The sequence below is a fragment of the Phyllopteryx taeniolatus genome, chromosome 1 (genome assembly GCF_024500385.1).
Source record: "Phyllopteryx taeniolatus isolate TA_2022b chromosome 1, UOR_Ptae_1.2, whole genome shotgun sequence".
In the NCBI taxonomy this organism is placed as follows: Eukaryota; Metazoa; Chordata; class Actinopteri; order Syngnathiformes; family Syngnathidae; genus Phyllopteryx; species Phyllopteryx taeniolatus.
Window position 1 is genome coordinate 12210682 of NC_084502.1, and position 22860 is coordinate 12233541.

The 22860-nt window shown below is 46.8% G+C and overlaps 1 protein-coding gene across 5 annotated transcripts in view; it reads left to right on the forward strand.

Annotated features, from left to right (window-relative positions):
• The first annotated feature begins 275 nt into the window (after window positions 1-275).
• The window catches only part of LOC133477455 (protein FAM184A-like), a 38843-nt gene continuing 16258 nt past the window's right edge, over window positions 276-22860 (forward strand). The window contains exons 1-11 of one of the 5 annotated variants that reach the window (XR_009788374.1): window positions 276-1053; window positions 7171-7248; window positions 9779-9913; window positions 11812-11910; window positions 13531-13737; window positions 14039-14212; window positions 14278-14439; window positions 15583-15718; window positions 18477-18658; window positions 18736-18921; window positions 22581-22703. Coding sequence is in view for 4 of the 5 variants with exons in the window: in XM_061772233.1 (XP_061628217.1) it covers window positions 838-1053; window positions 7171-7248; window positions 9779-9913; window positions 11812-11910; window positions 13531-13737; window positions 14039-14212; window positions 14278-14439; window positions 15583-15718; window positions 18477-18658; window positions 18736-18921; window positions 22581-22703 (1698 nt within the window). In the remaining variant the exon portion in view is untranslated. Of the gene's footprint in view, window positions 1054-7170; window positions 7249-9778; window positions 11566-11811; window positions 11911-13530; window positions 13738-14038; window positions 14213-14277; window positions 14440-15582; window positions 15719-18476; window positions 18659-18735; window positions 18922-22580; window positions 22704-22860 lie in introns of those variants that run through there. The other 4 variants (XM_061772233.1, XM_061772244.1, XM_061772252.1 and 1 more) reach the window with 4 other exon arrangements.

Consider the following 22860-nt stretch of genomic DNA (forward strand, 5'->3'; position numbering starts at 1 on the left):
GGGCCATTATGACCGTGAAGTCAAAAATGTATGGTCGTCTCATATTATTACATGCAAAAAACTACTTTTGAAAAATGTTGAACAATTATTCAATTCATTTTAAAAGGAGAATTGGATAAAAACATCCAATATCGCAACATTAATAAGGACGAAAATGTGCAATTTTTGTATTCTTACAAGAAAAACGAAGTCGATGCACATGATTTGCTTTGACGGGCCACATAAAATGATGTGGCGGGCCAGATCTGGCCCCGGGCCTTGCGGACCGGACCGATGCTTTGAAGCGCATGTTGCATTTTAGCTGTCAGTGTGGGACGATTGTCCACGAGGGGGTACCAGCTTCCTGCGCGTGACGTCAGTCACCAACCGATAACCGCCCATCCATCTTCGGTACCGCTTTCTGCGCACGGGGGTCGCGGGCGTGATGGAGCCCATCCCGGGCGAGAGGCGGGTACACCCTGAACCGGTCGCCAGCCAATCATCGAAACAAACAACCCAACGGGCGCTTGAGAGTCGACATGTATATGCACATATTTATTATTTATGTGGAGATTCCAAGCGAAGATTTGAAGCGCTATTGTTGCGGAGGACAAACCTTCCGACAGCCCATGAAGGCATCATCGGAGACGGCCCTGAGTCTCCGGGCTGCACGCACGACGTCACCGGCAGGGCTGTGCCGCGTCAACACGTCGGCCGTCATCTCAGCACTTGGCACCGAGATCCGCTTTAACTAAATTTAAAAAAAAAGAAAAAAAAAACGAAAGCCGCGTGCACGCGCTCATCCGATGGCGCGCGTCTGCGCTTCTTGCCGATGAGCAGCAGGCGCGCGCTCCGGCGATGTTGCGCGCGCCCCTCGCCCCGCCAGTCGTCTCTATCCCGGTGAAGATGGCGACAGGAGCAGGCCGGCAGCCCGCGTACGGAACCTCGACGGGCGGCGCGGCCAAATACATCCCGTCGTCCGCATCCGGCATGTTCTACGACGCCAGTTTAACGCTGGAATACACGCAAGACCTCCATTTGAAGATGAGCAAGAAGATCGCGCAGTTGACCAAGGTGAGAGACGACGCGGCTCGGAAACACGCCGTCGCGCTCGGTCACGTGTCTTCGAAAGATGAACTGCGCTGGCTTTCGCTTGCGTTCGCACCGCCGACGCGCGGCCGTTGCGGCCAGAAAGGAGTGACGTCATCTCTGCTCAGTCAGTCTGCGCACCTGAGAGCGGGACGCAGATCTGAGGCGGCGGCCGCGAGCGCAGAGCGCGCGATGTAACGCGTCGCGTTGTTTACCTGCTCCGCGTTGGGCCCGAACAAGTGCGCGGATGAGCGAAATTCATCAGTTCGCTTCGTGTGGATTCGAACCCAAACGCAGAAGGCTTCGGACGACAGCCAGTGAGACGACAACAATGACGATCGGCCGTCTTTGCAATCCCAGTGGCACCCACATGCGAGGTTTTGGTTTTGGTTTTGGTTTTCCTGCTGCCGTGTCGTCATTGTGCTGAGGCACTTTGGTTTTCAAATAGCCCCAAATAGGCGGGTAGGTGTCTCTTTCTCAAATTTCACACGGAAAGCCATCTGACGGCACACCACTCAACAAATGTCACGAAAGAAACGAGCTCATCTCCATTTACTAATAAATCGGCCTCAGAGGGAAATCCGTCGGATATCAAGCTGCCAATCGGTGGATAAGCTCACCGAACCTTCAGAACATTTCATTGTTCCGCGTCTCACTTGCAAAGATGAATAAAGATACATTTGGAGTTGATAAATTTCCCTCAAATGAAAGAAGCGATTTTATGAAACAATCCGTTTGTTAGTTAAAGAACAAAAACAGATGTGGAGTCAAAGGTCATTTCCATCCAAATCCATTTTTCCCCGACGGGTTGATGCATAACCAGTTTGACGTCAACATGCCGAACCGCTTGCAAAACGTAATTAATATTAAAGCACCCGCCCGCTCAACTTTCCGGGTTTCCGGGTTTTAAGCGAGCGAGTCTCGGCCGCGCAAATGCCGTCTATAAAGTCAACGTGTTTTGCAACGATACTTATATCCGTAATTTGTGATGTAACGGCGGATGAAATAGCAAGGCTTGCATTCAAGTGAATGGATGACGAGCATGAAACCGCCAGACAGCGCCCCCTTTTTCTTTTTCTTTTCATTTTCACGTTCCGCGTTTGTGGGCCTCGGTGAGTCGGAGCCGAGCTCTTGTCCATATTTAAAGGAGGGAAGATGAGCGATCCAATCAGAGCAAAGCTCATTTGTGTGTTGCATCATCATAAGGAATCCAGGTGGAAATCTTGAAAAGGACATTTTGGGCATTTTCAACTAACATTATCTTGCAACCCTGATAAAAGGACATTAAAGGTTATCAATTAAAAAAACATTAAAAACTGATGGAAGGGGACCTTTAAATATTATTCTCTCCCGGGCCAACAACAACAAAAAACAGCGAGTCCCCATCCAAAAAGTCGCCTTCAAAATGTCAAATAAAAAGAGCAGCGTCCCCACAAAAGTCTCAATTGTCGAAATCATCTGCGCATGTGATGGAGGAATGCAGCGTGCCAGCAGGGGGCGTGGTCTGAATGATTTGAATGAGGAATAGCAGCCACTTTCAAAATGTGCAAGCCCCAAGTCTGCATGGCGCCAAAAGGTGTCGGACATAATCCCGCCATCCATTTTCTTCCGCCTAACCGAGGTCGGGTCGCGGGGGCGGTAGCTTTAGCGGGGACCCTCAGACTTCCCTCTCCCCAGCCAATTCGCGTCCACGGGTCGTCCCCAGGTCACCTCACCGGGGAGGCGTCCTAATCAGATGCCCCGGCCACCTCGTCTGGCTCCTCTCGATGCAGAGGAGCACCGGCGCTACTCCGATCCCCTCCCGGATGACCGAGCCTCTCGCCCTATGCGTCCGACATCACGAACACCTGAAATGCGCTTGAGCTGCACGCCTCCATCGTCACGAGAACGTGACGGGAAGCGCGTCGGCGTCATCTGCCGGGCGGCACAAATGTGTGACGAGTCTTCCTCGCCAGACACGAGGACGAAAGCGAGAAGTTTGACGCAGTTGTTGGGAATCAAAGGCCGGCTGGCGCACGTCAGGCTGGAAGGGACTTATTTTTTTCTTTCTCTGAACTCGGACGCTGCAACTCTACACGGGCGTCAAAGTCATTTTTGGCGCTACGCTTTCCGTCATGACTGGGAAACCATATCAATGTTGAATCACCTCATCATATTATTGTTATTGTGGGGGCGGTGGGTGGGCTGGGGGGTTTGGCTGGGGGGTGGAATTGGGTCCCTGCAGCCCCCACGCTCTCATCCTGTAGACTTTTATAATTTACATAATTAATGCCACCACACTTCAGTTGTACAGCCAGGTTCACGACTCTTGTCCTGCATGCTTCTTCTCCTGTCCTTGTCCTGTTCTATCTTGTCCTGTCCTTCCCTCACAGGGTGGAGCACTACAGACACATGCAACACTCATATTTAACGTTCCACTGTTGTAGATAATGTCATGATTTACTTCTCTCATCCTGTTTACAATTAGTGCTTTGTCTTTTGTCTTCGTTTCTCTCTCCCTTCTAGAAACTTTGTTCTGTTCGACTGATCAAGTCTGATTCTCAATATACCTCAATTATAATACCACAGCGGAAGCTTCAAAACTCCACTGTGACACCGTAAAGCTGTTCCGGCATAAAAGGGATACAGATCTTCCATTCTGCTTCCGGCATAAAAGGGGTTTTCCATTCTGCTTGATCTAACAGCCGAACAGGACAAAAAAAAAAACTCACGTCATCAACCTGTAGTTCTGCTAGTTATCGCGGCATACACAGGCGCCCGCCGTCATTTGGTCACATGACGTTCATTTCCGCCGACAGCTGTTGCCCAACGTGGCCTCTTCCCAAGATCGGTGAAAGTTGATGAATTGATCTGTTTAATTCTTATTCCACGAACCCAATATTAATCAGAATACCGTGTTTGGACTAGTGGGGGCGCAGCCAATATATTCTTGCCCCGTTAATGCCGCCTCCCATAAGAGCACAAGAAAGGCTTGAAGATGAAGATGATGAAGCAGACTTTGCTTCTGCTACCAATTGGAAAGCAATGACTCTTCCAAAGTGGACTAAACAAGATGAGCCTGCTGCAGGAGGTTTACAAATCTGCTGACGGTGGTTCAGCGTTTGCGGGAGGAGTGGAATCAATAAATTAATATAGTAACATCGTCATTCTATGATGTTTCTCTTGTTGTTTGTAGTCGAAGTAGTCTTTTTATAACGAGAGGGAATAAAACTGCACTTCCTGTGTGCAATTAGCCCATCTCAAGGGACCTCTTGCATATTTTCATGAGAATATATCATTTAGTTATTGATGATTGTATTATTATTATTATTATTATTATTATTATTACATACATGCAAATCAGTCGATTCACCGTTTTGAACTCTAGGGGTCGTCGTCGCTGAGGTCATAGGCTGTTTCGTACTCCTTGAACGCTGGAGTAAAGTCGGAGTTTGTCCTTTTTTGTAGCAGTACCAAACCAGACTGTGATGGAAGAACACAGGACTGATTCGATGACCGCTGTGTAAAACTGCCTCAGCAGCTCCTGTGGCAGGCCGTTCTTTCTCAGAAGCTGCAGGAAGTACATCATCTGCTGGGCCTGTTTAAGGACGGAGTTGATGTTGATTCCCCACTTCAGGTCCTGAGAGACTGTAATTCCCAGGAACTTGAAGGTCTCGACGGTTGACACAAGGCAGTTGGACACCGTGAGAGGCAGCTGTGGCGAGGGATGCCTCCTGAAGTCCACGATCATCTCTACAATTTTGAGCGTGTTCAGCTCCAGGTTGTGTCGGCCGCACCGCAGCTCCAGTCGCTCCAATTCCTGTCAATACGCAGACTCGTCACCGTCTTTGATGAGACCGATGACTGTGGTGTCATCTGCAAACATCAGGAGTTTGACAGTCGGGTGCGTTGAGGTGCAGTCGTTCGTGTAGAGAGAGATGAGCAGCGGAAAGAGGACACAACCTTGGGGCGCCCTGGTGCTGATGCTGTGTGTAGATGAGGTGGCCTCCTCCAGCCTCACCTGCTGTGTCCTGCCTGTCGGGAAGCTGTAAATCCACTGGCAGACGGCAGGTGAGACGCTGAGCTGGAGAAGCTTGGAGGAAAGGAGTTCAGGGATGATGGTGTTGAACGCTGAGCTGAAGTCCACGAACAGGATCCTCACGTAGGTCCCTGCACTGTCGAGGTGTTCTAGGATGAAGTGCAGTCCCATGTTGACTGCATCATCCGCACACCTGTTCACTCGGTAGGCAAACTGCAGGGGGCTTGTGATGCTCTTGAGGTGGTACAGCACGAGACGTTCAAAGGACTTCATGACCACAGATGTCAAGGTGACAGGCCTGTAGTCATTTGTACCCGAGATTGCAGGTTTCTTGGGGACTGGAATGATGGTGGAGCATTTGAAACAAGATGGTACTTCGCACAGTTCCAGAGTTCTATTGAATATCTGTGTGAAGACTAAAGCGAGCCGGTCCACGCAGACTTTGAGGCAGGATGGGGACACATGGTCTGGGCCTGCCGCTTTGTTAGTCTTTTGTTGTTTGAAGATGCATCTCACATCCTGTTTGTGGATGGTCAACGCAGAACTCAGAGGTGTGATTGCGGTCGGTGGTGTGGCTGGGTGGGTGTGGGGTGTGAAAGTGTCCTTTTCAAATCTGCAGTAGAAGGTATTCAAGTCGTTGGCTAGTGTGCTATTGTTCTCAGCTTGGAGTGATCGTCGCTTGTAATTGGTCAGCGATTGGAATGCATGCCAGACTGATTTAGAGTCGTTAGCGCTAAACTGTTTTTCCAACTTAGCTGCATAGTTCCTCTTTGCAATGTTAATTTATTTCGTCAGCAGGTTTCTAGCTCGATTATACAGGGCCCTGTCCCCGCTATGATATGCATCCTCCTTAGGTTGGCGAAGTTGCTTAAGTTTGGCAGTGAACCACGGCTTGTTGTTATTGAATGTGCGAAATGACTTTGTTGGTACACACACATCTTCACAGAAACTGATATAGGATGTGACAGTGTCCGTGTATTCATCCAGGCTGCCAGCTGAATTTTCAAAGACACTCCAGTCTGTGCAGTCTAAACAGCTTGGAAGTTCTAACTTTGCTTTATTGGTCCACGTTTTCACTGTAGGCTTCGCGCATATAAGTTCTTGCCTGTACGTCGGTATCAAGTGAATTAAGCAGAGATCAGACGAGCCCAGGGCTGCACGAGGTTTGGCACGGTATGCGTTGTTTTGCGTAGTATAGCAGTGGTCTAAAATGTTATTTTTCCTGGTAGGACAGTCAATGTGCTGTTTGTATTTAAGGGAGTTCGTGGTTGAGTTTAGCTTTGCTAAGTCCCCGAGAATAATGAGGGGTGTTTTTTTTCAATTTCGTTGACCATTGGCTAACAGCGTGCTGGAATTCGTCGACCTCCATCCATCCATTTTCTGAGCCGCTTCTCCTCACGCAGGTCGCGGGCGTGCTGGAGCCTATTCCAGCTGTCATCGGGCAGGAGGCGGGGTACACCCTGAACTGGTTGCCAGCCAATTGCAGGGCACATACAAACAACCAACCATTCGCACTCACAGTCACGCCTACGGGCAATTTAGAGTCTCCAATTAATGCATGTTTTTGGGATGTGGGAGGAAACCGGAGTGCCCGGAGAAAACCCACGCAGGCACGGGGAGAACATGCAAACTCCACACAGGCGGGGCCGGGAATTGAACCCAGGTCCTCAGAACTGTGAGGCTGACGCTCTAACCAGTCGTCCACCGTGCCACCATTCGACGACCTACCTCGGCAATATCTTTTGCGTTGGGCAGGACCCCGCTGCGCACGTCACACATTTAACGAGCGTTAACGGCAAACGCCCTCAACGGTCAGTGATGTCATAGGAGGAGACGACAGACATGAACAAATCAATTTTACTTACCATTAAGCGTATTCTATTTCTCCTACTTATCTAAAAATAGTTAGTTTGTAGCAATTGTACAATTTTCTTTCTTTCATTTCATTGACTTTTGTCCTTTTCACTGTGAGTCAGCAGTGTGGGGCGGTGCCCGGGCGCCCCCTATTGACCGAGCGCCACTGGTCTTTGTGCAACTACTGGAAGCCGCACAAGCGATCCACAATCTGTCGTCTGGTTTTCCAGGTTATTTATGCTCTCAACACCAAGAATGACGAGCACGAAGAGGAGATCGATTCGCTGAAGGAAGCCCACGAGGATGAGGTACTGATTTTATATATATATATATATATATATATATATATATATATATATATATATATATATAGGTTCAATAAAAAATATAATTCATTTTGGAGAAAAGAATAAGCCGGAAGCGATGCCTGCGTTACTTCCGGTTTAGCGTAATTTGAAGTTTAATTGTTAAAATCAAACTCATTTTATCTAGTAAAGGGGGATCACGTCACTTTTTATGTGGATAAAATTTAGGGAAAGTGACGAGAAACCTTTTGATCAGTCGTCTCGTAATCTGAAGGTTGCTACACATTATGAAATTTTGAGTTCTAGATGACAGAGGTTTACATAAATTCAGAACACACACAAAATACAACCAAGAGTGAAATTTTATAGTATATTTAATGACAAGGGATCGAGAGGGAAACACAAAAAGGGGTCTAACTAAAGAAAGAAAATAACACTAATAACGATAAAAAGAAGGAAAATACGCATACGAAAAGGAAAATAGAACATCGTTTGTTGGACTAAAGTGGAAAATTAGAGCGTTTAACGCGTCCATTCCGGATGAGAGAGAGGACAAAGTTGAGAGTTTGTCTGAACCTAGTAATTTCCCCGAAATTATTAGGCACTAATATTGTACAGTCTGGCAAAAGTTTGCCGGGTCTATTCACGACCGTAGGCTAAAGCTGGTGGGTGGTCTCTCTCGGGGGGCGCGCCTCAGGGGGCACGGAGGCAGATTTGGTTGAAGAAGGAAAACATGTAGAAAAATAAAGCAAAACAAAAGAGGCGGAAGACGAAAAATGGTTGTTCGTCACGCCTCCTTGGGAGAGTAGGACCGTCTCTCTTCCTGCCTTTTTTGTGGTTCGCTGGCAATTTCAGAGCAATCACGCTTGGCTGGAAGCGTACCTGGTACCTTAGTAGCAGCTGCTCTGATCGCCTAGCGGTGGCCCACGGAGAGGCTGGGAAGCCGAGTCTGTTCTCATCCTGGCCTTCGCGGTTACCGAGCCGTGTGCCGGAACAAAGAAAGGGCAAAGGGTGGAGGGGTGGCCAAAACCAGCCCGTAGTTGGTGAGGTGCCAGCCAGAACTTAACTTAAGAAGTCAGAGGAGAGGAAAAAAAACGAGAGAAACAGAAGGCGGAAGTTACGGGTTAAATACCCCAGAGCGGGGCGTGGGCAAGAGTCTTGCACTGAGGAGAGGCTTCCGTCGGGCCACTCTGCCATAAAGCCCCGACTGGTGGACGGCTGCAGTGATGGTTGACTTTCTAGAACGTTCTCCCATCTCCCGACTGCATTTCTGGAGCTCAGCCACAGTGATCTTCTTGACCTCTCTCACCAAGGCTCTTCTCCCCCGATTGCTCAGTTTGGCCGGACGGCCAGTTCTAGGAAGGGTTCTGATCGTCCCAAACGTCTTCCATTTCAGGACTATGGAGGCCACTGTGCTCTTAGGAACCTTAAGTGCAGCAGATATTTTTTTGTAACCTTGGCCAGATCTTTGCCTTGCCACAATTCTGTCTCTGAGCTCTTCAGGCAGTTCCTTTGACCTCATGATTCTCATTTGCTCTGACATGCAATGTGAGCTGTAAGGTCTTATATAGACAGGTGTGTGGCTTTCCTAATCAAGTCCAATCAGTATAATCAAACACAGCTGGACTCCAATGGAGGTGTAGAACCATTTTAAGGATGATCAGAAGAAATGGACAACATCAGAGTTAAATATGAGGAAAAAAATGAACTTAAAATGATTTGAACAAATGGCTGCAACATAACAAAAAGTGAAAAATTTAAGGGGGTCTGAAAACTTTCCGTACCCACAGTAGACTACAGATTTGATAAATTGGGTTTAAAATCATATTTATATCAAATAACCTCAACTTGGTACTCTCTTTACTCAGAGGTCAAGCATATCGGACTGACTGTTTATACTTTAGTTTTGGCAAATCAACTGCTTATGGTTCAAATCACATTTCATGCTGCTTGGAGTCACATCAAGACAAACAATTGTCAAAACCTCGCACTTGCACTTGTAAAGTTGACACACTGACACAGACATCAAGGCATACATTTGGAAAATTTCTGCATAGTTCGTGAAATATCAAAACAGACATTTATCTTTGGTTAAAAATAAAATAAGACTCCCCCTTGGATCGACTTTGCAGTTCCTCTCGACACCTGCGGGTGTCGCCTTGTCCCAGCAATTATTCCTATTCCTGGACAGGTGATCCGGTGTTCTTTGATGCTTGGAAGTTCAGACTTCGAGGGTAGATGTTAATTAGTTTAGGGTCCACGAGGAGTGTCCTTGGGGGCAGTCTCACAGCAGGGCCACTTGGAAGAACGCAGTTTATCACGCTGTGGGGAGTCACTGTGTCACTTCAGTTTGCGGGGAGCATGTCTGCGACACCAGACACAAGATGTCAAAGTTATTGCTGTGAAAAATGTCATTAAGACAATAATGCTAGTAGGGTATGAATCTATAGCTCCTTTTAAATTCTTCTTCAAACCTTGAAGTTTTATTGTTGTGTGTCAGAAGAAGAACTGGACTATGCTTGCATTTCCTCAGGTGCAGCACATCGTGACGGAAACCCGGGACAAGATTATGCAGTACAAGAGCAAGATGGTGGACGAGGCCGACCTGCGGCGGAGGCTGGCCAGTCTAGAGGAATCTGTCGAACTCCATGAACACATGAAGAGACAGGTCACCAGACCAGCTGGGCCTAATTGTGCTTGCAAACTAGCTCCAGATGCAAATGTCTGCCTCACAGTTGCTTTGAATCGCTCTTAAGTTTGGAGGTTCTGCTCCATGCCCGTGTGGGTCTTGCGGGTACCCCGGCTCCCCCCCACCCACCCCCCACATTCCAACAAAACATGCTTGTTAATAGACTTTATGCCGATCTGATCGGTGTGATCGGTATCGGCCGATAATTAGCATTTTATGCTGATCGGATTTCATGTCATAATACGACGTCATCGATCGGCTCCACGCAAGACATTTAACTCCGCGTCGCCGTTGGGTATGAATCCAAAAGCTAGTTTATTTTTAGCCTTGTCACGTGCCTTGTGGCGCAGTACTGTAACTATCTGACGGCCAATAAAGATTTTTTGATCTTGTCGGTGACAAAAACACGTCATCAGTGTAGGACTATTTTGCGGTGTCTCAGACAAATTTGCAGTCTGTGCACGACTGAAGTACGTCGCGGGTAACGTCATCTAAATGCTTCAAAACAACAACTTTGATCGGGCACCTGAAGAATGTACACGAGGAGGAGCGTGCCGCGTTCAAGCGACGCAGCGTGGGGGGGGGAAAAAGGAAACGCCAAACGGACACAAACTCTGCACAATACCCGTCCATGTACCCGGGACAGTGAGAAAGTTAGAGTAAGCATGTCATTAACAGTATTTGTTAAAATAATTTAATTACAGTAAGTTAGCACCCATTATTTCTGTCATGTTGTAATGTTGATTTGACCTAAACTTATGTCAGTGGCCAATCCTTGATTGCCCCCTGGAGGTCATTGATGTTTTAACTTTTGTCTAAAATGCTAGAGAATAATTTTGAAGATACAGTACTCAGTATACAGTACACAAATATATACAATAAATGAACAAGTCATACAGTACACAAGTCTATACATGTCAATGTGTCATATAAATAGACACTTTGCTTCCTCTTGTGATCAGATCGGTGATCGGTTATCATTTTTTTAAACTTGCTGATCGGTGATCAGCCCCAAAAATCCGAATCGTGTAAAGCCTACTTGTTAGTCAACACTCTAATGCAGGGGTGTCAAACTGTTACGTTTTTCTGTTTGTTCAAACTCTTGAACATTTCAGGGTTCTTTTCCCCAGTGGAAGATTTCAGCTCCCCCAAAAGATTTTCAATTGGATTGAGAGCAGGACTCATTGCTGGCCATTTGAAAAGGGTCCTTTTTTTCCTTTTCAACCATTCCTGTGTGCTTTGGGTCTTTGTCATGCTGGAAGACCCATGGTTTTCTTACACTCGGTAAGACATTTCGATCTAAAATCTTTTGATCATTTGTGATCCAGTCAAGGCCCCCAGTAGCAGATGTAGAAAAGCAGCCCCACAGCATTATAGATCCTCCACCACGCTCAACTGTTGGCAGGGTGTTCTTTCCCTCAAAGGCTTCATTGCGCCGTCTGTAAACAAACTGTTTGTATGCATTGCCAAAAAACTCTATTTTTGCTTTATCTGTCCATAAAGTGTTGTCTACCATTTGCTCTTTTGTATCAAACGCACAGTTCTCTGTAGAAAATCGTTGTTTCACTTGATTGATTTTCTTCAGGAGATATCCCATATTTAGTCCTGAAACTTCATGGGTGCCAATAATGGTGAGCTCGACTGTACATTACATTACAATTAGCAAAAAACATGAAGTTGTTGCTTTAGTGAGTCACATAAACCAAAATGGCACTGGGCCTAGAGTTTGACACTCGTGCTCTAAACTGTCCATCGGTCTGAATGTGGGCGTGAATGCTTTTTGTGTTTTTTCTGTACGTGCCCTGCTTTTGACAGTTGTCGTGCCAAAGATCAGTGACAGAAGTTTCACGCAACCCGTGCTGGTTCTCGTCTTGCAGGCTCTCGCTGAGTTTGAGATGTACAGACAAAGAATGGAGGATTCACAGCTCTGCACTGAAGCCCAACACACACAGCGAGTGGTTTCCATGAGCAGAGAGGTATACACGCACACACAAAGGAGGGCTGAATAAAAGAAACCAAACTGTACTAAAATGTTTAGGTTGAAAAGGACACATAATAAGCTTCTCGAAAACCCTCCAGTTGACGATATTTGCTAATCGGTACCCGATAGCCATGCCTACGGTATGTCACTGGTTTACATAACGTGTCCACAATTTTATAATTGCTTCTGTATTATTTAACACTTCTGTTATGACCATGCTATAACTTTAAAATATGCAGTAATGCCTTGAGATACAAGATAATTCGGTCTGTGACCGCCTATCTCAAATCGACTTTCCGCATTGAAATGACCAAAAATACAATTAATCTATTCCAGTTTTGTTGTTTAGATTTTTTTTTAAAATTAAGAAACACTCAACAGGATTGCACAGTATAAAAACACACACTAATAACATGTGCTCTCCAGATAATGTGAGCACAAAACACGAGTGTACCTCATGTATTGTCCTTCCTTGTTCCTCGATTGGCGTTCGGCAAAGCAGCTTAATGGCGCCCCATCAGCCCCACCGCCTGACATTGTCCTTCTACTGCAAGGAAACCAATGGGAACTGATGGTGGCCAGAAGTTGTGAAGGTTGCTGGTGCCATCTAGCTGTGGAGGTCTCAAGCACCCCAGGATCTCAATTTCTTTGTTAAAATACCTGAAAAAAACTTGTCAGCCACTGCACTCTTTTCTAAAGGCAACATTAATCTAACAACGGCCAAGCCTTTTTAAAAAATTATCATGATATAATTTTTATCAGTGCCATGCATTTTGTCAGTGGCGGCTGCTTTGAAAAAGTCTTTGATGAAACCAACTCGGTCAAAAAAAGTCTTAACTAAATAAATAATATAGTATCACTCCTTCCTGGTGGGGATTCGTCACACGTTCTTTTGTCACTGGTGAATTTTATGGCTTACGTCTTCACATTGCGTCGTCCGTCAAACTGTTCCACATAAACAATACATTTGGAAAAGAAACTTCAATACGTCAAGCGCTCAACATAAAATGTTCAACAAACAAAGAAATAACCTCGCTGGCTGCACGTATTCGAGCGGGAAACCAATGAGTCCAAAAATCTCCGGTATACTTGCACAAAAATCACAACAAAAACTTCGGCAGCGTCGCTAACTTTTCGACTGACGTAATCGCTTGCACGCCAAACAGGATGCGCACCAACTAAATATTCCAGACTTCCTGTGTACATAACCCGCGAGAATAGTTCCTAGCCATAAACATTCGAACACAATTATAAAATGCCAAAAATTGGTTTTCATAAAGAAAAACTTAACTTACATCACTTTATTGCAGTTAAATACAGATTTCATACTGTACATGTACACATCATGCATGTCATCTGGTCGTTTCCCTCTTTGGACCGAGGGGCGGACTTTCTTCCCATGGCATGACGTCTCACATTGCATTTTTGATATATTTTCCAAGCTCATGTCTGTGTGATTCGTCAGGTTTCTTGTGTCAGGAGGAGCAGAGAAAGCTGCAAGCTTAAGTGGGCTTGTGTCAAGATATGAAATATTTTGCACTCTCGGAATCGGCCTCGGCGCAGTCGGCACGCCAGCGCTCCGAACAGAATAGAACATTTCCCGTGATCTCACTAGGTGGAGGAGATGCGTCGGGATTTTGAGGAGAAGCTGCGGGCGTTCAGCCAGGCTCAGGCCCAGTTTGAGGCGGATAAGCGGCGAGCGCTGGAGGAGCTGAGGTCCAACCACCGCCAGGAGGTGGAGGAACTCCTAAGCAGCCAGCACAACCGGAGCGCCACCTCCACCGAAGACCAGGAGAAATTGGCTGAGCTCCATAGACAAGAGGTGGGAGAGAAAGGAAGAGAGAAGAGGTTGACGCTCACTAACTTTGGCTTTTGGAGAGAGTTTAGACAGCAAGTTACTTCACTGGGTGATTGCTGTTTTGCTGGCTTAATTTATGCATGAAACAAACCACTACTTTTGTTGTTGTGCAGATGTGACATCCCGCTCTTTTACTCATATTTTTCCTTTCCTATCAACTAATATTGCAGCTATGACAAATAATCATCTCCTGTGTACGTCATGGCAGTTGAGACCCCAAAAATTCAACACCATTTTTTTGTTTGTTTGTTTGTTTGCTCGAAAGGTGGAGTCTTTGATGGAGAGCGTGGAAGAGCTGACCAAAGATAAGGTCCGGGTGGTGGAGGAGTACGAGGCCAAGCTGGCCAAGGCTCAGGAGTACTACGAGCGGGAGCTGGAGGCCATGACGAGGACGCACCAGCTCACCACCGAAAACCTCCTGGCCTGGAAGCGGACCGAGGTACGGCGGAACCCCACGAAGGCACGTGGTGCGTTGTCTCGTCCTGATTACGAACGCGCCTTCAGGTTGAGCTCCGGAAGGAATTCCAGGCGCAGGAGGCGGCGCTGCAGCGATCTCTGTCTAAGCTGAGGAGCGAGCTTCAGAGAGCTCAGGAGGAAGCGCGTGAGAACCGGGACAAGACCAACAGACTGCAGACATCTCTGGTTAATGCTGAAGGAACCATCAAGGTAAAGAAGGGCTGAGTTTTGGAAGGTGAATGTTTAAGTGCAGTCGGTGGAAGGAACAAAGTGCAAATACTTGTGTTATCGTTTTAAAAAGTCTATTGTCAGTCTGCAGATACTGCAAAACGAGGACCAGTGGGTTTCAGGATTGATGATAAAGTTCTTTTATTAGTTTTTCAATGTGTTTACGGTCTTGGGCCATCTGCTTTTATCATATCAGCCCTCGTGTATCCTTTTAATCGTTCCAAGAGCCAGAATAAAAACCCACGAAGAGGCTGCGCTCGGCCGTTATAAGCCCAAGTTTTGGAACAGCCTGCCGGAGAACATCAGGACTGCAGAGGCTTGATGTCTTTAAGAGGAGCTTTAAGACTCACCTATTTATTTGGACTCTTAAGTGATTTCTTTTATTATTTTAATTGTCTTTTCTTTTGATGTTTTTAAGAGGATGTTTAAGACTTAACTATTTAGTTTGTCTTGCAAGTGATTTCTTTTATTCTTTTTTCACCTTTTTAGCGCCAGTGATTTCCTCTAGGGGGCCTCCACAGCGGGAGATGTGTATGGTCCGTCGTCCTGGGGTCATCTCGGGCCGGGGGGGCGGGGCTCGGCACGATGCGTGGGGTCTACCCCGGTTTGTCGGGGTTGAGCTGGACTCTGGGGCAGCGCTCCCTGCAGCCGCGGGCTGTGGCACATCTCGGTGTGGACGCTCCTCTTAGCCGGCCATTCCGCACCTGGTTCCTCGTTAGCCATGCCGCCGCACTCACTATGATTGCATTTGTGTGTGTTCACATATACGTGTGTGTGCGGGCGTGTGTTTGTGTCTTTGCGTGGGGGTACGAGGGACGGGTCTTTTCACATCTTTACTATTGCTGTGGTTTGTTTTAGTTTTTCTAAAGCACTTTGTGTTGCATGTTTATGGATGGAATGTGCTCTCCAAATAAAGTTTGATTAGATTTGGGGAATGTACAATAGATTCTATCTATGAGGACTTCTACTTCTACCAAAGTCTTTTTAAGTATATGTACTTCTGTTTAAGTACAGATTGTTTTGCAACCTCTGCGCAATTGGAAGAAAAACTGATGAAAACAAAACAGGGGGAAGTCTTGTGTGGTTCTGTGGGCCTTTCAGTTCTTGGTGTTGTGTCTGCTCTAGAACCTGGACAAGCAGCTGGAGGAAGCCATCCAGGACGGCGAGATCTGGGTGATGCAGCTGAAGGACACGGAATATGAACTGGAGGCCTGCAGGGAACGAGTACAGCAGCAGGCGACGGAGATCCTCCACAAAGCGAGTGAGCCAAAAGCCTGAAGCGCGCCATACGTGAAGGCTCCAAACCAAAGCAACTGCGACACTTTGAACAGTCTGAATGATTACGTTATATGTTTTTTTACTACGTGTCCGTGACCCACCCGCTGAGAATCGGCGCTCCAAATTGTCCAACGGTGTGAACGTGAGTGGGAATGCTCGTTCGCGCCCTGTCTCGAGTGTTCTCTGCCACCTTTTGAGCAAAGCACACCCACCCTCCGCGCATTGTGATGTGAGGAGCTTCTTTGCCAACGTGTAAGGGGCTTCTTCTATCTCCTCCTCATTGATGCCAAGCAGAGCCGATTGTTGAGTGCTCAGATGTCGTTCCTTTGTTGTTTTGGCAGCGTGGTTGGGTCGTTATCTTGCCTGATCTTACATCATCAGTGAAGATCCTAGCAAGCCCCTCCCAGAAGACGTTACGCAAGCCAGAGCCTTGACGGGACTTCAGACTTTCACAGATGAGCTTGTATGTTTGGGGTCCCAAGCGAACCTCTGCGGCTCAGTTGCTTCACTGACCCAAGGCTCCGCGGTTTGAATCTCGACTGTCAAACTGTCCTCGCCAGCCAATCGCAGGGCACATAGAAACAAACACCCATTCGCACTCACATTCACACCTACGGGCAATTTAGAGTGTTCAATGAACCTACCATGCATGTTTTTGGGATGTGGGAGGAAACCAGAGTGCCCGGAGAAAAGCCACGCAGGCACGGGGAGAACATGCAAACTCCACACAGGCGAGGCCGGGATTTGAACCCACAACCTCAGAACTGTGAGGCAGACGTGCTAACCAGTCGTTCACCGTGCCACCCCCAAATATAAAAAATGAAATGTGTGAATAGGCGAAATAGTAAAACGCGGATTGTGGGGGACCTGTGTCGGTTGTCAGTCACTCAGATTCACAGTTGCTTGTTGGTCACCCTAACTCTTAACTCTAACCAGTCGTCTAAATGTCGTCTTCACGAGGAAAAAACGAATGTGAACCTGAGGTTACACATTCAACTCTATTCATTGTTTCAATGATCGATGTAACCAAACACAGGCGTTGTTGACTTGTACCAATACTTTTGCTCACATCTAAAAAAATTAAAAAACGATAAAAGCTTAAATATTGATACAGTGGTTCCTTGTAATACAACTTTAATTTGTTCTGTGACCACGCTTGCACCTCAAAACACTCGTAAGTCAAATCATCTTTTTCCATTGAAATGAATGAAAATGTCTTTAATCTGTTCCAGCCTCCTGAAAAAAACGTTTGTAATGTTTTTAGCAAGAAAAGTATCACTCCATATTATTGTCATTTATACAAAAATACAGTAGTAATAATAATAATAATTTTATTTAAACGCGCCTTTCGGGACACTCAAGGTTGCTGTACAGGGCAGTCAAAATCCAAACACAGTAATATTTAATGAAAAATATATCGTAAAAGTGTATAAAATAACAGTGAGAACAATAATCCCACTGAATAAGCCTGTCGGAAAAGGAGAGTTGTCAAGGGAGTTTTGAAATCAGGATAAAGAGTCCACGTTCCGAACGTCAGGAGGGAGGGATTTCCAGAGCCGAGGCGCCGAGGGGCTGAAGGTTGTGGACCCGACGGGGCGGACCTAAGAGTTGGAGTGGGATCGTCGACGTGGAGGAGATCAGCGAGATATGAAGGCGCGAGGTTATGGATGGCCTTGAACGTATAGAGAAGAATTTTATAGTCTGTGCGCTGTTTGATTGGGAGCCGGTGGAGTTGCTGGAGAACGAGCGAGATGTGATCGGTGGACGGTGATGATGCGGGCGGTAGCGTTCTGGACCAGTTGGAGTTTCTGGGTGAGCTTATGGGGAAGACCAAAGAGGAGGAAAGTGCGGTAATCCAGACACAATGTTAGCAGCGAGTGGACCGAGATGGCGGCGCTGTTCGGGTTGGGTTGAGATGGAAATATGCAGACCGGATGTGAGTTTGCAATGACGAGGCGCTGTCCTGGATGACGGCCAGACTCTTAACCTGAGGGGAGGGTGAAGCTGCCTTGTTTAACGGAGAGGTATTTGGGGCCGATGAGGACAATCTCAGTTTTGTTACAGACTTGAAGGAAAACCAGGATTTGATTTCGTGGAGCCAGGCACGGAAGGAAGAGGGTGGGTTTGGATGACTGGTAGAGCTGGGTGTCATCTGCATAACGGTGGATGTTGCATTTGTGGAATATATGGCCAAGTGGGAGGAGGGAGCTAATAAACAAACAGTAATGACATGATGAGATGGAATGACAAGAATTCAACCGTTTTCCCCCCATTTTTTGCTTCAGTTCAATGGACATTGTGCTGCTCCTTCTGGTCTGTGCACCTTGACCACCTGGGGGCAGTATAATAGAGATGGAGACACACATGAAGAAGAGTTGCACAACTGACTCAGTAAGCTGCAGTAATATGACCCAATTTTCGCAAAGAATAATGAATATATGTTCAGTCAGCAGCACCCCACACCACCCCGTGAGATGATCTTCCAAGGGTCAAAAAATGTGATTTCTGTCCCCCCGAATTGATTTAGCTCCCCGGATGACCACCCCAAGCCAGCTCGGATAGGCTCCGCTTACCCGCTTACTCACGGGAACACGGGATACAGAAAATGGATCGACAGATTGATGATTAATAGAGCTTGCAGGTGTACCTAATGTTGCGACCTTTTAGCAAAAATGCATCTTCTGAAGTGTCATGAATATCGCGTTAGGAGTTCTAGATTTGCTTGATTTGATGTTTCCCAGGTCAGATCGGATCCCTGCAGGCCACACAGATGGCCCACGAGGCATCCATCCGCAACCTGGACCAAGAACAGAGTCGGCTGAAGGAGAAGATTGGCCGGCTGGAGCAGGAAAGGGAGGCCCTGCTGAACCAGAACCAGGTGGCCGGCGAGCAGCACAAACAGCAAGTGCTGAAACTAGAGCAGGTGCATTTTCAAGTCTGAGGACACGGGGGGGAACGCGAGCTGACGTGCGGACGTGAGCGGCTTTCTCTTCTCCTCAGTCTCTGCGTGAAGAGCACCAGGGCTACGAGAAGGAGCTCTCCAGACTGAGAGCTCACTACGAGGAGGAGACGCGTCGCTACAAGGAGGCGCAGGGCAGAGCCATGGAGGAGATGGAGGAGAAACACCGAGCCGTCAGGGAGGAGGCGCAACAGGAGAAAGAGGAGGAGAAGAAGTTTCTAATGAAGGTGAGTCCGGTAGCCATCGCGACTTGGACGCCAGTCGGCTCGAGTCACTGTTTTCATGACTTGTGACTTGACTTGACAAAAACTAAAAAGCAAAGCAAAGCAAATTTATTTATATAGCGCATTTCATACGCAAGGTAACTCAGTGTGCTTTACATGATTAAAAGCATTTATAAACAAAGGGAGAAAAACATAAAATAAAAAGACAATTAAAACGACGTACAGTGCCAGAAATATTTAAAAGTGGAAATGCTCTAAAAAGCACGAGGAAAAAGAAGAGTGGACTTCAAAACATGCGCACTTGGGGACTGTAGTATGGCCTTTTTAAAAATATGGATTTATACAGTATATATAACTTTTTTTTGCAATTTGTAAACTTCTCATGCAAGTGGACTTTCTGATTTGTCTTCCACAAAGCACTCGCTTCCACGAAAAGCCTCTTGCTTGCGTGCGGGACAGTCGAAACACAAACAAACAAAGAAACACAACTTTAACTTTTAACTTTTGTATCTCCAGTGAAAGTGCATCCAATCAGTGTTTTTTCCCACCGTCCATAATTATTGTGACAACGCTTTTCAAGTTTTCCCGCTGTTGCTGAAGTAGCGCTGTGAAAATGTCCTGTTGTCGCAGCGGTTCGATCACCAAACTCCTCGTCTGCTTTCGTGGCGGGAAACGGCGACATTTTGAGACTCTCGGCAGTTGTCCGTTTCTCGGCGTTTCCCCCAAATGAGTCCATAGCCGTTTCCATTAGCAACACGTAGCGACAAAAACAGCTCGGACGTAAAGACTCTGGCGAGCCGTCACCCGCAGATGCGACCGTCGTGCCAAATTATGACGGCGCTGACTTCACTTCCGGACGACACACAGAAAGTAAGCGAACTACAATTCCCAAAGGACCGTTGGACCTTCCTTCCATCCAACACTCAGGCTAGAGTTGTCCTATCGAGCCGACGCATGAACTGATGAAGCCCGCTCAGACGGGAGGCGAGACGTCTTCTAAGACGAGCGGAACATCCTGCTGCGATGGATTGAATCCTGCGTTTAGTACGTATGGTGATTTTTCCGCTTTCGCTGTTTCAAGATTCCCCCATGACCCTTCCAAGGCCAACGGGTGCACGTTTCTGTTTCCATGAGAATCATTTGAAATAGAAGATGACTATGAGGATATTTTTGGCCTCTACTACGAAGACGAGATACTGCAGGTAAGTCTGTCAGGGGACTTGGCTCGAAGATGAAGACTTGCGCATGTGTGACCTTTTTGATTCCATCTCTGGCCGATGTTGATGAACTCTGGCAGAGCGACTTTCATTGCAGTAATTAAGACACGACGATATCTCTCTCAGCTTTGCAGGAGCATCAGCAATGAATTTTTGCCCTCCAGCAAAAACTTGCTGGAGAGGAATGTATGGCTAAGAAATGCGCGTCCCCCTCTAGCGACTGCACTATTTTAATTTGGTCAAACAACATCTCTCGCTCCAAGTTTTTCTTTGGTGCTCATCCTTGCTTTTCAAAAGACCAGCATGCGTATTGCGCAAACGCACGTCGACGGCGAGTTTGTTGCGTGGTTGTAGCCGCAGCAAATCACGTCACCTTCACCGCAACAAGGCGTTCGACATCAGAAGGGATTCATCTCTACTTTTCCGCTTGAAAGGCTGATTGGAGCTGACTGCTAATTGGTGGACTTTCAGTGGCAGTAAATCCTGCCTCTGAGCATCGCGCAAGCCTGTGGGCGTCAGATGACCGATTCCCAGAAAGAAGGAGAGAAAGACGATGAATGGATACAATGGATAGTAAAAAGAATTTCCTACAGGCTGTGCCTTGTCATCTTTAGATCGATGTCTGTTTCTCTTCGACACAAATTAATGAAAGGCGATAAGGGAGGGTAGAGATGATGGCGGCGATGGTGAAGTGGTCGTTTTTAAACAGCGGCTTGAATCTCCTGTAAATCTTGAATCCCTGCAAACCAAATATTCCAAAGCGATCCCACTAATTTCTCATGCTCTGTTAATTCCAAGTCCAGTGAAGCCCTGATGAGACTCCAGTAGGATTTCTTCAATCCGCCTGCAGGTGGCAACTCTATCCAGAATGTCAACTCATTCACTGGTCGTCGAGGACCCCCGCTCTTTATGTTGATAAGCGCTCTCGGTCGGATTAGGCAAACGCTCGCTGGCATGAGGTTTGTAAAATATTTCCTCCTTCAAAAGGAGACGGTCGTGGTCGCAATACAAGAACCTTGCGTCTGCGTATTTAAATGGGAAAAGAACTGTAATCCTTGGCCATCTTGAAGGAGGCTTGCCGAAGCTGAACTGCTGAAGACAAAATTGTGACACGCTGCCAAAATGAGCTTAAAACACACACGGGACAATGAAATAAGGAACATTTCATTTCATTCAGTTAATATCGTCCGCCAGTGGAAGAGGAAATCGCTGCAAGATTTCTGAAAATAAGTCAACATAGCTAGCCTCGCAAACCTCCACTGTGGTTTTGAAACTATACTATGCACACCTATAGAATTATAGGTTTTCTTTTTTTAATCTTCCTCCTAACCAGTAGTAAAAAAAAAAAAAAAAAGTTTGATTATCTCATCACTTTTACACAAAGCTGTATTTACTGTACAAATGCATATTTTACAGACGTCATGTCGTTACACAGAAAAACATTTGCCCATATTTGGAAGTGCTGACGTCGCCGCCAACAAGGAAGTCGGGAGGCTTTCCCCGCTGGTAGATGAGTAGAGCGCACTTCAGAAAAATGGATTTGCCATTGTTGCTAAAGAAAGCTCTGGCTTTGCTTATTCTAACGTGGATGAGACGCAGATGCGTGGTCTACTCATTTCACGGCAGGATCTTGGAGTTTGAGTTCGTTTGTGAGCTGTATAGCGCCACGAAGAGCGCTATGAGGCGTATTTCAGGCCGAGCAGGGAGCAGTGTGAAAGCCTCCTGCAGAGACCTCTCACTTGGTTATTGTCCCACAGCTCGGGATAGCGGGGCCACCGCATTTCTTCAGACTTCCTCCAATGACCCCTCGCCGTTCACAATGGAAGTCCGCCAAAATAGCACTCAGAAATCACTGAGCCAGCCCCTCTCCTATTGGAGGAGATTTCGGACATCGCAGCGAAGCTGCTCCTGAATGGCAAATGTTCTTTTCGAGGGGACGTTGCGTCAAACGCCCCGCCCCCTGCGCTCGCCGAGCCGCGCCCCCCTCAGCGCATACACAGTGAATGGGTTAGAAGACTGCGCTTGCCTGCGTTTAGCCCACATTTCACATGCCACAAGCCGCCACTGAGGCTACCTCTCCGCAGTACGCTCCGTGACAACTTGCTGAAAGCAACGGTTTCCAAACATTTACTACACCGCCCCCGCCCCTCCCACCTTTGTAGATATTCATATTTTTTAGCTCTGCCAACTTAACAAATACGCATTTATTACTCCACTGGAATTTATTTTACGTTTTGTAATGACTACAAAGCACTCCAGAGTCAAACAAAACAAATTGCAACTAACCTTACCAACATAACGATCAAACTTGCAATCCTCTTTTCCAGTTCCTCGCACCGGCGCTCAGATTCCTCGCGCAGTCCTCCCGTTTTGCATCATTTGAGATCGTTCCAGTGTAAACACTTGGTCTGTGCTGGATCTTCCAGTTCTGAATCTCCTCCTCAGAAAATCAGCCAAGAGTTTGAAATCAAGCGTCTGTCTCTGGAGGAGCAACGAGACCGAGTGCAGCAGCAGCTGGACAACTTGAAAGAGGAGCTCTCTGCCAAGCTCAACATGGCCAATCAGGAGGTAAGAAAAACCCAAACGCAGTTAAACTCGTCCTTTAAGCAAAGCAAATGTAGTCATATAGTGCATTTCATACACGAGGTGCGTCACATGATTAAAAGCATTTAAAAAGAGAACACAAACCGCTTATAAACATTTCAAACAAAGTGGGGAAACAAAA